This window comes from Pteropus vampyrus, unplaced genomic scaffold, assembly GCF_000151845.1.
Source record: "Pteropus vampyrus isolate Shadow unplaced genomic scaffold, Pvam_2.0 Scaffold62, whole genome shotgun sequence".
In the NCBI taxonomy this organism is placed as follows: Eukaryota; Metazoa; Chordata; class Mammalia; order Chiroptera; family Pteropodidae; genus Pteropus; species Pteropus vampyrus.
In genome coordinates, this window is record NW_011888843.1 from 4,222,691 (window position 1) to 4,238,553 (window position 15,863).

General features: G+C 45.1%; 1 protein-coding gene across 1 annotated transcript in view; it reads left to right on the plus strand.

Moving 5' to 3' along the window:
• The window catches only part of ALPK2 (alpha kinase 2), a 139,320-nt gene that overhangs the window by 96,475 nt on the left and 26,982 nt on the right, over positions 1–15,863 (plus strand). The window contains exons 5-8 of the mRNA XM_023531170.1: positions 2,659–5,887; positions 8,678–8,825; positions 12,016–12,143; positions 12,241–12,276. Of these exons, the coding sequence (XP_023386938.1) occupies positions 2,659–5,887; positions 8,678–8,825; positions 12,016–12,143; positions 12,241–12,276 (3,541 nt within the window). The remainder of the gene's footprint in view (positions 1–2,658; positions 5,888–8,677; positions 8,826–12,015; positions 12,144–12,240; positions 12,277–15,863) is intronic.

Genomic DNA, 15,863 nt, shown 5'->3' on the forward strand with positions numbered 1-15,863 from the left:
CTCCCTGGAGCTTAGAACATAGCTTGGTATATAGTAGATGCTCTCAGTAAACGTTGGTCAAGTAGATGAATTTACACAAAGATTTGCCATGATTTTTTTTTTTTCCATGTGGGGCTTCAAGCTAATTTAAAATAGAATATTATTTTTAAAGCAAGAGAGAGGAGGAGTGAGTATGCTTTAATAGGAACATGACTGTTTTGTAAGGTGAGGCACGATACCGTGGCTGCGATGCTATATTCCAGTGACCAAACTCACTCTAATCAAAGCTTGCTTGTCCTGTGCTTCACCCTCTCCAGGTGTCTGTCAGTCTCTCTCCGTATCAGCCTGTCACTCTGTTGATATGGTAACAAGCAATAATGAGCGTGTAACATCCCAGTAAGTAACAGAGTGGCTTTTTACCTTGAGCCCTTTGGAAAAATTTGTCCAGTGCCTGGCAGAGAACTCTGCACATGGCAGCTACTCCATAAATGTCTGTTGGCACTGATGGTGTTGTGATGATGGCAAGATCTTAAAATAAAGGACTGACATGGGTAGTGGAAATTCAGGCAGGGGAGGAAGGCTCAAGAGAGGGCCTGGCGTTTTGATTAGACAGGTTCCCTATGCTTTTCAAATCACGACCAGGAAGCTACGCACACTTTCTATGCTTAATCTTTCAGTATATTTATCCTAGAGTTCATTATAAAAAATACCTGAACCAAAATAGCGATGAGAAGAACATTCTCTACATGCGTTGCAGATAGATGTTCAGGTTCGGAGGTAAAATTAAGTACACATTAAACTCCTCGAAACCTTTTTAAAACTTTGCTTCTTATTTCTCAGAAATTATCTTTCTGTTTTTCCTTTTCTAGTTTAATAGGATAAGAAAGAAAAAGGGATCTCAGAAGAGAGTAAATACCTTTTTCTTTTAAAAAAACACCAGGGTGCGACCCAGTACTGCCCCTACATAGGGTTACATTTCCTTTAAAATAGAGTTTTTGCAAAGTCAGGAGCACATGAGTCCAAACCTTTCAAATTTAGAGTTGTAATGGGTTGGACAGAGCTGTCTCACCTGGTGCATAGTTCATTCACTTCCTCCTTCTTTCAGCAAGTGCTTCTTTCAACACCTGCTAGGTGCTAGGCGTGTGACAGGCCTTGAATACGGCATAGAGTGGGAGCACCCAGCAGATGGGCATTTTGCCCGTGTTGTCTGGGATTCTCCCTAGTACATTGGGGGCTTTCCATATTTATTTCCATATTATTTCCATAAATATTTGTTGAATTGGTGAATGGTCCTAGCACTCCTAGACTTTATCACAAAGGAAATTATAGTAAATGTCTCCTTGCTTAGTTAGCACTTTTATGCCAATAAAACCTGAGTTAAATGAACCTCAGGGTAGCTTTAAGGAGAAAATGAGAGGTGAATTACTGCCGGCCACAAGCAACCTTGGGGTAGTACGGAAGGAGGCGTGGTTATGCTGTTGTCCTGTTTGCCACTGCACGCATGTGAAGGGATGAGGGGTTCTCACCTGTGCCTGATGGACAGAAGCTGAGGAACTCTGGAGCTGCAGTGAGCACAGGAACATTTCCGCTCTCGTTCCCGTCTTTAGACCCAGTCTTCGGTTTCTGCACATTTGAACGTGGCTGCTCCAAAGCAAGAGTCCCGGGAGCAAAGATGAGGTGCTGCCAACAACTAGCAGTGGTGATTCCCTTCTCCTTGGCGGGGCATAATTTCGGGATGTGTTGAGATAATAGATGAGCTAAAAATGTCAAGGGACAAGAATCTAGCCGAAGAGTTTGCTGCTTCATTAAACAACATCTAATATCACAGAACATTCAAATAGGACCATTATGGGTTCACAAGGTCCTCACGAGGTGGATAGATTCTTCCTTCCTTTCTTCCTTCCTGCCTTTCTTCTCCCCTCCCCTTCCTCTTCCCCTCTCTCTGTCTCTATTTTCTCTTCCCCTAAACTGGAGCAATCCTGGGCCCCCTATTTCTTGTGGACATGATTTGCCTGTCACAGGGCATCTATTTTAAAGTGGGGGAGGCATTCCAGGATTTTATAACCTTCCCGGAGCAGAAGTAATTGGCAGTGCTGATGGCCAATCATAACCCTCTTACTTCATTAAAGGTGGCCTGAAAGGACCAGCCTCTGTTCTTTAGTGACATGATTAACCAGCAAGCTGTTACATCCGGGAGCAAAGATTGCTCAGTGCTACTTTACAAGCACTGCATTTTTCATGTATGTTCATGTGAAATTTTATCTTTCTGGAAAGGTACACACAAGTTCTTATGACTTACTTTACCAAAATAGTTAACATTCAATTTGTTTTCATCTTTTTTAGAGAAAAAGAGAAAGAGAGAGAGAGAAAGAGAGAGAGAGAGAGAGAGAGAGAGAGAGAGATATCATTAAATGACGATTGTCAGGAGGCTTTTTGCTTATAATGGGCAATTTAACCAAGGGTCCCCTGGAACATACAGTTGCTTACCTTTGCCTTTTCCCAGAAAGTCTCTAATAGCTAGAGCAAGTTTGGGGATTCGTGTTCAGATTTCAATCATTCCTGATGCTCTTCTTGTCCATTATTACACTCATCGAGGATGAATACTCTTGGGATTCAGTTATGCCCTATGGTGGGCTCTCCTGGGAATAATTCTATTAATATCACTTTTCATCTTCCTAGGTGCAAATTCAGGAAACAGCCAGGGCGGGAATCTCACTCAGCCAGATGCCAGCTTCCTCAGAGCCTGCCGGGGAGGAGTCTGCATTTACTGGGACCACAACAAATTCCTCCCCCAACTTAGGAGGGATGGACGAGGAAAATGCATCATTGGTCCAACACCTGGGGATAGAAAGCTCTACTCAAGGCCCACAGAGTGAAGCAAAACAAGACAGAGAAGACAAGGCACCTGGGCATTCCAGGGAAGACCTCGGACACGAGCTGAGCCTCCCGGAAGCCGATCATGCAATCCTGTCCCCTTGTGAGCTGTCGGTGCATGCCCCCCAGGAGGGCAGCGCTGACCCCAGGGAGCCCCAGGCTCGCTCTGTTGCTTCCCCTGCACCAGCAAATATCGTCCCCACCCTGGAAACCATGTGCCACAAGCCAAGAGACAGAGAAGCTGAGTGTGCGATGGAGCATCTTGAAGCAGGTGACCCTAGCACACGTGACACCATGGATTCTGCTGTTGGAATGCCAGAGGATAAATATTTGCCTCAAGAAACTTGCTCCATGGACTTAGAGCTGGCAGAAGGTCAGAGCGAAGTGTCTGAGTTCCGTTCTCTGGATGACAAGACGCTGGACGTTCTTTGTCGAACACGAGGTTCTGAGCCTCCGCAGTCTACGTGCAGAAGCAACGAGGATGGAGACACGGTTGTGTCTCCTCCTCCTGTCAGTTCCTTCGCCTGGAACATTCCACAAAAAGCCAGCGAAGGTGCCAGTGAGGAAGGTCTAGCCAAGGTAGAGAATGCCACCTCCACGCTGGCCTCTGTGGGACAGGCCAGCCAGGCAAGGCCGAGCCCCAGCACCTCAGGAGGCCTTGAGGAAAGGCAGCCTCCGTCTTCGGAGGACTCTTCTGTGCGGTGTAAAGAAGGGGGTGCTGAGAGCCCCAGTACCGGTGCCTCGGACACCACGGGCGCGTCCGCCAGTCAGAGTTTAACTGTGGAGTTGCCTCAGGAGAAGCCAACAACATTCACTGCTAATCTTGACTGTCTTCAGGTCACCAGGGAGAGTGGGGACACACCAACTGTTAGCATTGCCACCAGAGTCCACCCAGCCAAATACGTCCCTGTTTCCATTGCTGGGAACCGCCATGCAGATGGCCCTGAGCAAAGCTTGCCTCAGGCACAGGATGAAAACATTTTTCCACTTCCTTCCGATGTCCATATTTTAAATGATTCCACCACCGAATCTCCGAAAGAGCGCCTTTGCCTGGCTCCCAGGGGACCGGGGGCCCGTGTCCGTGTCCCTGGGCTGCCAGCGGGAGGAGGTGTCTGTAGCGATCCTCCTCTTCACGCTGACGACCAGTCTGAAGAGAAGAGCCAGGCCGTGGACAGAGCAGACACCAGGCGCCTTGAAGAGAATTTCCAGGAAAAAGGAAGTGAAACGGCACGGGGCGTCCGGCAGGAGAGCCCGCCCTCTCAGCACTCCGTTTCCGAAGATAAGTTCCAAGAGAGTCGGCCCACGACATCTGTTGCAGAAGGGGACATAAACCCGGTGCCCTTGGACCACTCGTCAGCAAACTCCAGGGAGGAAAGAGGGCAGAGCTCAGGCCTGGGGACTAGCGTGTCTGCGGTGGCTACAGCCACTGTGGACAATGACAGTCAGGCTGTGAGCAATGTTCCACCTCTCTCTAATACCCTCCCGGAGGTGTCTAAAGAGAGTGGACCAGGACAGTGGGGAGCAGGCAACAAGCTGAAGATTATAACTCTAGAGGCTTCTGTTTTAGAAGTCTGGCCACCAAGACGACCGACAGAATCTGCGTGCAAGGCGTCAGAAGCTGGTGCCATGACTCCTGACGGGGTCTGGGCCGTCTCTGACATTCTGAAGGCAGGTGCCACTGTGCCTGAGCCGGACCCCTCTGAAATAGCATCGGCTCGCAGTCCTGAGGCTGAGTCAGGCTCTGCCCTTGTTAATGACAGAGAAATCCGTGAAGGTGAAGAACCAGCCAGCCACGCACATCAGAGTAGTCTTTCTTTCCAGTGTTTGAGCCAACCCAGACTCCTGGAGTCATCTGTGGACCCTGTAGATGAGAAGGAATTATGTGTCACAGATTTGCCATCAGAGGCTTCCAAAACTGGAGGACAGGAAAACGTAAACAGTGTGAGTCGAAACCAAGAGGAAAGCCAGCTCAGCGTCGGTCACCCCGCCTTCTTTAAACGGTTTCTGACTGGCCCCCAAATCCTAGAGTCCTCTGTAGATCCCATCGATGAAACAGGGGTGGTGACGTGGAAGGTGGAAGCCCGGGAGCTTCCTGAATCCTCGCTGCGGCTCCTCAGAGAGGAGAGTAAACCGAACAATGCAAACTTGGGCCAGAGAGTGGAAGTTGGACCTGCCACCGTGCCAGCCCCATGTCCTGACGAAGGTACGGAGCCAAGTCCAAGTGGGGGCAGCAGAAGCCAGGAAAGGCGTGAGAGTCACTCGGGGGAGGCCGAGCAAAGTGAAAACCTCTCCGCAGATTTCGTTTTCCCCACTTTACCTCTTTCTAACTGCCTTGCAATAATGACTCACGCATCCGTCGGAGTCCACACTCACGCCGCAGGTCAAAGTCATGACACCCGTGGAAACGAGTTAGCTCAGCCCAGAAATCATCCATGCGCATTTCCTGACTCAAAGGGAGCGGGAGAGCGTGAGCGTGAGAATCATGTACCCGCTCCCAGTGGTCTCCCTCAGTCGCCTTTTCCTTCATGCCTTGAAGGAAACATTACGAACTTTTCAATAAGCCACGAAATTGAGGAACCCGAAATAGAGGCACCCCAAAGTGGGGACACCAAACCCACAAACGCATCTGGCTCCCTGTCAGTGACTTTGGCATCTGTGTCAGGGGAACGTGCATCAGAGGAAGCTCCTAAGACACAGCAGGACCCCTGCCGACCGGGCCCCTACCTGGGCCACAGGAAAAAGTCAGGGGAGGACACGCTGAGTCACGTGGCAACCCAGAATGGCAGATGCCCAGTGACGTCATTCGAGGAGGTCAAGAAGAAGCAAGAAACCACAGGAAGTGGACATTTAACTGGGGGGATAAAGAAGAAAATTCTGTCCCGGGTGGCTGCTTTGAGGCTGAGATTGGAAGAGAGGGAAAACGTCAAAAAGAACTCGAGCTTTCTTAAAAAGGGTCCTAAACTCGAAACATCGGTATCACGCGCAGATGAGCAAAAAGACCCCCAAACACCACCTTGCAAAAGAGAAGGAAAAGGTGAGGCTCTGTCGCTTTCTGTCGCTGTTAAATTTAGGGTCGCCGGCCAGACGTCAAGTTCCTATGTCCTCCTGAGTCCTTAGCAATTAAAGTGGCCGGGTAGGCATTGACTCTACGGCTGGCCGGCCGTGACAAATGGCTCAGCAGGTAGGCTCGAGGTTCTCAAACATGAATGGCCCCTGAACCACCTGGAGGGCTTGTCAAAACAGAGGGCTGGCTCCACCTCCAGGGTGCCTGATCCCACAAAAAATTGCATGTCTATTAAGTTCCCAGGTGATCTAGGGGAGAACCACAGGCCAAGGCTACCTGCAGGCACGTTTAATTGAGGGAGATGCCCATCTGTTTAATTATCCTTTAAAAAAAAATTCCTAAAAGATAAACAGAAGCATTCATCACTGTAGCTAATTAGCATAATTAAATAGACCACATGCTAAGCAGGACTCCAGAAATGAACATTTAGGTACAATTTGGGAGTCTCCTCTTTAATCATTGATTCCTATTAAAAATGGCTTTGTCAAACATTGGGTTTCCTTCCAAATTTGAGTCTAAAATATCTTTCCAACTGACCCTCTCCTTTCTCTGAGCCTACAGGCCTCTGCGGTCTCTGTTTCAGGTTTCAGAGGCCATGTAATTGCAGTCACTTCTGCTTCGTGCGGGAGAATCACTGCAACCCCATTTCCACCCCACAGCCCGAATTTTGGCCTCTTCCGTGTCAGCTCCTCTCGCCCTTCCGGTGAAACCCGGTACAAGTCGGAGGAGTAGACGCTGCCGCAGGGGAGCGGGCCTGGGTGCGTGGAGCAGAGCCCCGGGGAGGGGCTTTCCCCCCTTAACCGAGGCCTCAGACATGCAGGCTGCTGCTCGCCATTCCCCGTGCACATCCGATGGGCCCTCAGCCCGGCCACAGAAAGGTTTAAATACAAAACCGCCTTCCGAGGAGTTTGGAGAGATCCAACCAGGTCGCTGATACATATGTTTTTAAGCACATTTAAAGAGAATGGAGCGATGTTTTAAAAGATCTCTAAAGTGGGCCTAGCCAACGGCGGCAAAGATGAGGGTACCGCATTCCAGGAGGGGCGGTGCTCTCGCACCTGACACCTGAGGCAGGTAGGAGTTGGGGGTGGGGGATGACTTGGATGATTCTGAAAGAAATTAAACGAAATGAGTGACCTTTTCTTTTTGACACCGAAAGCTCAGTACAACTACACTCCCAGACCTCCTCGTAGCTCTGCCATCTGCGTTGCTTCCTCTGCCCCACCCAAAGAGGGGTGCCTCCCACAGCGCTGAGGCCTCCTGTCCAGCCAGCTTCCTCTCTCTCAAAGGCCCTCATTTAGTTCTGCTGCCCGTTTTATGGCCGTTCCTCCATCCCCTAATTTTCCGTGTGTTCGGAACTTATAACAGGCTGTGGATGGGGTTGGTAGCCTTGGAAACGTTTAGGCCTCCCCAAATCACCCACAAAGACTGTCACCGCACAGTGTCGGAAGGGCTCTCTAGAAAATATGTCCCAGAGAAGGTGGGCTTGGTCAAGACGCTAGACCGGGGGTTTGAGACTGTGGCCTGAACACCTAAAATGGCTAGCGAGAGCCGGCGGGGCCGCATGAATGGAACGGGGTTCCATCCACGAATACTTGGTATGTTTTCTCTCTCTCTCGTAATATTGTTAGTACCTTCAGCTGTTCTCCAGCTGAAGAACATGTTACCCAGGCAGCTCATTATCACTTCCTGGGAGGAGAATAAGCCTTTAAATATGCGTTCTGTTATCCAAGTGTTTGTCGGCTCCAAGGAGAGGTGGGAATCACATTTAACACATCGACTATTTCGCACCGGGGGAATTTGAGGCAACAGAGGAAGCAAAGCGTTGGTATTGATGATTTTTGTCTTGGCTGTCGATTATATCATATTTTATATTACCAAAGCTGTGGAGTTATGGAATTTGGTCTCTAATCGACTGACACCACATTTCCAGTAAACTCCCTGCCTGCCAAATGATTCTGACCACCTGGCTGGCTCCTCCATCCTTGTTCTAATGGGTATGCTGCCACCCAGTGGCTGCCCTGTGTAACTACATACTTGCCCTGCAGTCCTAGCTCTCATCCCTGATTTAAAAAGCAGTATTCAAAAGTCTTCTTCCAACCCTAGGAATCTTTCCTTATTGCTCTTATTTTATTCAAGTGGACGCTTCTCTTTCGTTAATGAAATTAATGTCAGACATCACTGCAATCCACTAAGATATCTTCAGCAAAGATGACAGTTATCAGAGGAAAGATAGATGAAGATTTTCCAGCAAATAACAGATGTTGAGTTGCATTTTACATCTGAGCGCTTAACCACAGTTTTTTGGGTAATCCACATTTTATTCTACTCCCAAATGCCCAGCTCTGATTTTGATCCGGATCATTTGGTGATCATTTAAAAGCATCTTTATTTGAACCAGGTCCTATAGACTAGGTATCTATAACCCTGCCCCCAGCGCTGCCATCATTAAAAAAAAAAAAACCCTCACGTTCTATTTCACTTTGTGCATTAAAGACCTCACATGAGGAATTTTAAGTAATGAAAAGTAAGAGTTTCCCATTAGATTGATTTGTTCGTTTTCTTGCTGTTTAGGCAAGCCAATCTCCCCTCAGATACTCAGTTTCCTCATCTGTAAACTGAGGATGGTAATTATTACTCCTGCCTCTTGGGATCGTCATGAGAATTAAGTGAGATGGAGTGGGAATGGCTTTTTTCCCCCACTGTAAAGCTCTTTGCAATTATTATGGGAACACTGACCTGCAAATCTCTCGTTTCTAGCTCCAATATTACTGAAAAAGATCCAAGCCGAGATGTTCCCTGACTGCTCTGGAAATGTGAAATTAAGCTGCCAGTTTGGGGAAATTCATGAAGATTCTACTATCTGGTGGACAAAAGATTCAAAGTCAATAGCCCAAGTGCAGAGAAGGTACGGCATTTGTCTCTGGTTACTTTTCACAGTTGTTCCTTGTTTGTTTCACAATAAAGCTCTAAAATAAAATAATAAATTATAGGAAGTAAAGAGGGAAATTGAAGCAGAAATTCCACACCCAAAGCATCCAAGAAGAGTAAGTAATGGAAGACAGATGTCTAGATGGGGAAAATGGTGATGGGTCTTGCTTGGCTGTGCTGCCGTTGAGTTTTGTGGCCTTAGGAAGTCATGAAACCTGTCATTACATGTAAACATGTAATTAAAAACATTTTTAATGACATTTTTAAATTTTAATTTTGAAAATTATTACATTTCCATTACATTTAGGAGAAGATGTCAAATCATCTTCTAGGCCGAGTTTCTATGGTCCCAAGATTAAAGAGCTTTCTTCTCTATGTCCGAATTTTGCTGTGTTTTCCATTTCATAAATTCCCATTAAGCTGACAAAGATCGAATGAAGCTAAGGTGAATCAAAAGGAAAAAACAGGCCATGGGGTTGCAGAAAAGTAGCAGCTATTGAAAGTGATAAGCAGCCAGCTCTGAGGCAGGAAAGCCAGTCTGTTTCTGGAGATGGAGGGAGAGAAAGCAATGAGAGAGAATCATTGCCAGGAAGACCCTGTTTGGGATGAATCCGATCAACGCTTCCTCAATCACCTTCCTGGCAATAAATACTTGTTCAAGTGAACTGACCAACTCGCTCTTCATCTGATATACCTGAGGAGGCGTGGCTCATTCTAGAGACAGATCACCTGGGTCCACTGAAACTCTATAACCCGAACTATCAGAAACTTCTTTCTGGCGAAGGAAATCTTGGCTCAGCTCCCCGAGTCGTGGGAGGTCTGTTTCTCTCCCCTTAATCGTGCCTCAAGTAGACTGAAAAAGTGAGAAAATCTGAGAGTTTTTCTGTATAACTAAATCAAATACGTCTATTTGGAACATATGTCTTGACGTTAATGCCCCCAGAGCCACTGTGGAACATTGGAGCTATAGTTGTGTTTCTATAACATGACTCCAGAAAAATCTAACTGGGTTATAATTGGTATAATAAAGCTGCTTTGCCTGAAATGTCGTCCTTACCTGCTTGTCTTATGTATGGCTTAAGAAGAATTAGGATGGAGAAATAATAGCTTGATTTTTAAATCAAAGATATTCTCTAAGCTTTATAAAAAGGAAGTACACATTAATCATTTAAAGTACTTTCTGTAACCATCAGCCAAGCACAATTAACCAGCATTTTCTGCAGTTTTGCTCTAAGCTCAGAATTGGCACCTGAATCTTTCAGGCCCCTTTTCCATTTGAGGCGTCTTTAAAAACCTAACCTCTCTCTAGGGAGCATATAACCCTAGTACCATGTTATTGACCAAAGATGACATGTGGCCAAGGCCTTTCCAGTCTTAGTGATGTTCGCTTCATTTCTTCTTGGCCGCAGTCTGGTTTAGGTGAACCCGTTTGCCTTCTCTACGCTCATACTCAAGGATATTTGGGAGTCGTAATTCCCTTCATATTAAGTGGTCATTTCCATTACTTCAGGTGGGATTTCAAATATTATCAAATTTCTTTCACCCCCAATTCCAGGTGAGTGTCTTCTTTACATGCCCCGCCATAGAATATCTTACTGCCCCATCAAGATATAATTTTCAAAAAGTTGAAATATAAGAACATATAGCAAAGGTCTTCTTCAACTCATTTAATAATGAGGAACCAGTAAGATGATAAAGCTGTTCACACAAGCATTTGAACGATGGAGATTTACATAGTCAATCAGGCAAAGGAATGCTCAAATGGGTTTGCGCATATATACAGAACTGGTTAGTGTTTGACAGGCAATACAGGTAATAAACCTTGGAGGTTATCTTTTCTCTGGGACAGAAACCTATAAGTTCCAACTCGAGCATCTAGGTGGGTTCTATTTCAACAGTAAATAGCAAATTCTCCCTTGGGCGAGCCCGTTAAACAGTGACATACAAAGGACGTGCAATCATCCTTTTGCCTTTGTCCCCCAAGTTTTGGATTCTTTTCCTTAACAGGCTGAGGTGTGGAAATGAGGTGTCAGGACACTTTCTCGTAGCTAGGGAAAAGCAAATGTGCTCTGAGGAAACCAAGAAGAAAGTGGTAGCTTTCTCCGAGTGTTTGTGTAATGGCGCCTTGTGCACTGTCTCGGCTCCATGAAGAACTCGAGCTGGCACCCTCCAGTGCTCCCTGGGCCATCGGTACCTTCTTGGCAACCAGAGTGCCCCAGGCTTTTGAAAGGGCAGTTGTCCCCATGGAGTGGATTTGGCTGAAAGCTGAGCAATGTCTTGGAGCCCAGGCCATATCATTCCTGCCTGACAACCAGGGAATGACAAGCTGGCTGCTGTTGAAGGTGGGTTCTCACTGGCGGGCCATAGGAAGGACACTCAAGGACCTCTCAGCCCAGACTGGATGTTGTGCAGTGGATGCTGCACCACGCCACTCCGGCCCCTGGGGCTGGTGATGGGTGATGGAGTCTTCTGAGAAGTCCCCAGCCAGTTTAGTTCTTGGCAATGTTACTCTGATCCCACAAGTGACATAGGCTTCTTTTGAGTTTGTCTCCCCAGCTTAGCTCTACTACTTTTCAGACCTTTCTGTATTTGGCCATTTCTTCCCCTGAAAAAAAGAGATTTGTCTTTTACAGGGTAACAGGATGTGAAACTGAGCTTTTCCCTATTGATGCAAAAAGGTGCAAGATATTTCTTTTCACTTCCCACGGTTTGTACTGGTGTTTTCTGTTTGTCCATCTCCTCCCAGATAGGAAGACTCTCAATGGCAAGGACTGGGCCTTTTTTCTTTCTTTCTTTCTTTCTTTCTTTTTTTAATTTCATCATCAAATACCCCAGGACTGGGCACATAGCAGCTAACCTGCTTTGATGGTTTGTGACTAGTCACCAGACCAGACCCTTGGCTAAGGCTTCACATGCCAGTCAAACCTCCCGAATGTTTCTGTGTATTCACATTGCACAGTAGAGTGGGGTGTTTAACAAACATTGTACTGATCATTCCTTACAGATAAATAAATGATTTAAATGGCTTATCGTGACCTTGTTCTTTAGCCGGCTCATTGGCTTCAAGCACTAGGTCCGAGGAGCATTTGTTTTTGTCTTTCAGTGTATTACAAAAAAATGCAACTTCAGAACTATGATACGTGCGATGTTAATGTCCCCCACTGCAGTGCAGGAGACAGCTCCGCTGTGTCTTTGGTCATCGTGCAGGCCAGTCAGAAGGACCAGGGTCTCTATCACTGCTGCATCAAGAATAGTTATGGAAAAGCGACTGCTGAATTGAACCTCACCACGGAAGGTAAAGCTCCGCCTTTCAGCTTCAGGCAAGAACTGCTAGTTTCTATCAGTTGGGAGCATTCATTTCTACTAAAGGCATTTTCTTCTGTACCTTTTAGTTCTCCAACAACTTTCAAGTCACCAGGACATTAAAGGTAAGCTAACCTCACAACCTGATTGTGAGACCTATGGTAAGTTCACCAGGCTACCAATATCCAGAAGTGTATCATTTATGAAAGAGATCAGACTGTAGTAGGCAGTTTCTGGGAACTTGCCGAGGGCGAGTTTGGGGTTAGACTTTTTCCTTTAAGCATCAGGCTCGCAGGCAGCCATCTGCGTGGGGCTTTTCAGCCTCTGGCCCTTACCCAGTATGCTTTGTTTCTTCAGTTTACTTTTCAGTTTGACTAGCTGAGCAGATTCCCAAAGAGAGCCAGGTGTCCAGGAGAGTAACTCCATTCATTTGCAGCTTGATAAAGATGAAAGACGGGTTTTTGAGCTGTCCTTTGTCGCTTGTGCACACCTGGCACAGCAGCCCAACACTCACATTGCCCTGGGCCACACATTGAATACGGTTTGGTGGCATCCCTGATTGTCATGTAGCTCCTCTTAGAGAAAATGACCAGTTCCCACACACACGCCCACCCCCACCCCCACTCAGCAGTCAATGTGCTGGTCAATATGTAAAAACATACTTGTCAGGGAGCAGGAGGGAAGGGAGACCCTGTATTACAGTTTTCCAGTTTCCGTGACGTATAGACTCTTACCATGGCCAATTTTAAACTGCCAGTGTGACATCGTGAGAACGGGGAAGTGGGAAGCGATGCCCACGATCAGCTCCCAGGCGCTGGAGCCGGCGACTCCAGCTCACCTCTCAGGCCTCCCCCTCCCCGCCCCCCAAGTTACCACAGCTTCCCGCTCAGTGTAGGGCCCTTGCTCATGTCTAGGATGGATATGAATAAAACTCTGATAATTAAATTGATTTCGCATCTTAACGATTTATCGCATATGTGGATTTTTAAAGTGAATACCTGAAATCTTCGAGAAAATGAGACAGTAAAGGCAATCGAGATACAGTACATTAAAGGCATAGAGCTGGGATCTCGACTTCGACATGGTCTAGCAAATATTGTTAATGTTTCTTCAAAACAACAAACTTAAATGCAGACTCTCCGCAAACCCTCTCAAATGCTAAATGCCTATCTTTACTGGGTAGTGTACTTGTGTTATAATTTTAAATCCTTCTTCCATTTCTGTGCCCATCTCCCCAAAAGTCTAAATATGCAAAAGAATGCCCTACATTGTTATCTTTCAGAAAACAAAACCACCTTTGGAAGAAGGGTGTCTCTGTTTCCATCAGCTTCTTAGCATTGCTTGGCTGTCGCATCCCAGAGACTGGCTAGGACCTCGTTCATTTAGGTTTGCAGAAACTCATTTCTCAAGGTTTTTAACAGTCCAGAACGAGACCCCAATGGGGGTAAGCTACTGGCCACCTGGTGGAAATCACACCTCTGTTTTAGCCCTGTGTCTCCAACTACAGAATTTGGGTCCATCCCCTGATGATGTCACCTTCTCCCAGCTTATTCTCCCCAAGGCCGGGGTTCCAGTTTCAATGACTCATCGGGTTTGGGGGAAGGGGCTGTCCTCTCCTTCTTCATGCACTGTCAGATGAAGATGCTTCAAAAGATGTCTTTATCACCTTTTTCTATTTGGAGAAATCTCGCCCAGTAAACATTTTATTAATTCTATAACCTTGAGGAGGAACAAATACCATTTTATACAAGTTGGTCTCTAATTAATAAACTAATAAAACTAAATTTAGGGAAACCTAAAATGAATGATGGTCCACATAAAACAAACTAGAACATCTTAATGGTAGCACATAGGACTTTCAAAGAAAAGTCCTTAGATACATTACTTTTTAATTTTTTAAATCTTTGTTAGAAAGATTGGAAATTATAGACTGGATTATTAATGATACCATGTAGAGTACTATACAAAAAAATTCCTTGGTATTTCTAAGCATACAATCTGAAGCATTAAATTCGATGAATCTTAAAACATAAAGTGCACAAACTTCTTACTTTTAAGAATAATTGAATTTTAGAAATTTGAGGATTTTGAAGGAAAATAGAGTATAGTAAATGTGGTTTATTGGGCTCCGATATATATACACATAAAACACTTTCTAAGTGGCATTAGGAGCCAAATTGTTCAAATGAAATTAATTATGTAGCTAGAATTGAGAAGATTTGGGTTGTATGAAAAGTATTCCCTCTCCATTTTGTTATCTAATTTTTAAATTTAACTTAAAAACATAAAATGACACTCTTCTCCATAAATTTAAAAAAAAAAAAAAAAAGATCTGGTCTTATTACTTAGGATGAAATCTGTGATACAACCATCTCCTTAAAGATTATCTGAAAAATGCCTCATTTGCCTATGTGTTTTCCTGCTGCTCCCCCAGTTCTCAGTAGAAACTCAGCGGGAGACTTCTGCTGGCCTTTGTGAAAAGTCCCGGAGCATCTTTCTGAATATTCCTTCCACTGGCACCTACACCCACTTTTTCTGTTTGAAAACCCCACCTGCCCTCTTCCTTCCTTCCTTCCTTCCTTCTTCCCTTCTTTCTTTTCTTTTCTTTTCTTTCAACAATTAGGCCTAGATTTTAATCAATACCCTTAAGAATAGTTTCAGTCTCCTCATAATTTTAAGAGTTAGCATCAGGCATAGACTGCTCTTAAAAGATATGATTTGAAAATATTTTTTAAAAAAGAGAAACTATTTCTCTAAATATTCTAAATAGAACTGCGAAGTGAGATTTTCACACAACCCATAATGTCTTTCTTCTTTTAAGCATTCAGAAAGATGACAGTTTTCATTGACTTTGAGGAGTGGAAGTCATTTAAAAATGTGAACTATCTCATTTTATTAAAAAATCTCCTCCTTTCTTCTCTCAGCCAATCAGAAGTCTGACTTGGTCAGCTCTAGTTTAAAATGGAACATTCTGATTCAATCCATCGTTATCGGAAACATGCACAGAGTCATCTCTGAAACATCTGCTAGAAAACAAAAATAATTCTGCTTTTCTCCTTACAAATAAATCCAAAGTCATTCTACCTTTTTTCAGTTTCTCCCCAAAGGCAGTTATTTTTACTTATTTTGCTTTGTTTGGATTTGATTTTTGCCTGCCTGTTTCTTATAGTTACCACAGGAATCCTCAAAAGGCAGTATTGCCCCGCAAAAGGCAAAAATCGGTTCTTAGGGAGGCAGAAAACACATACACTGTATGTGTATCTGTGCTTTATACAATACAGATATACAATACATCTGTGGTATTAAAATTTTATGGGAGGCAGTTAGGAAAAAGTCTAAAAAGAATGAAAAAAAAAAGATTGAGAAACATTGATTTATCAGATCTTATCATTGGTCTTCCCTCCTCTACACATTATCCATCTTTTCAACTTACCTTTAATTACCTGTCATGGTTCTGCTAATATTTTCCAGATATGTCTAAAATTCTTTTCCTGGTCTTCCCAGTTCGGTTCCAACCAATCTTCCCCCCTTTTATCTAATCCACTGGGGCCTCGCACTGACCTTCAGATATCCCCCAATCCTGCTTTTTGGCTAACCGATGTTCCCAGATAGGGACAAATGACAAGGTTGACCTGTAGAACCTAAAAGGGGAAATCACAGTTAACTCCCAACAGAGCATGAGTTGGGGAGATGGATCATCGAGGAAGATGGA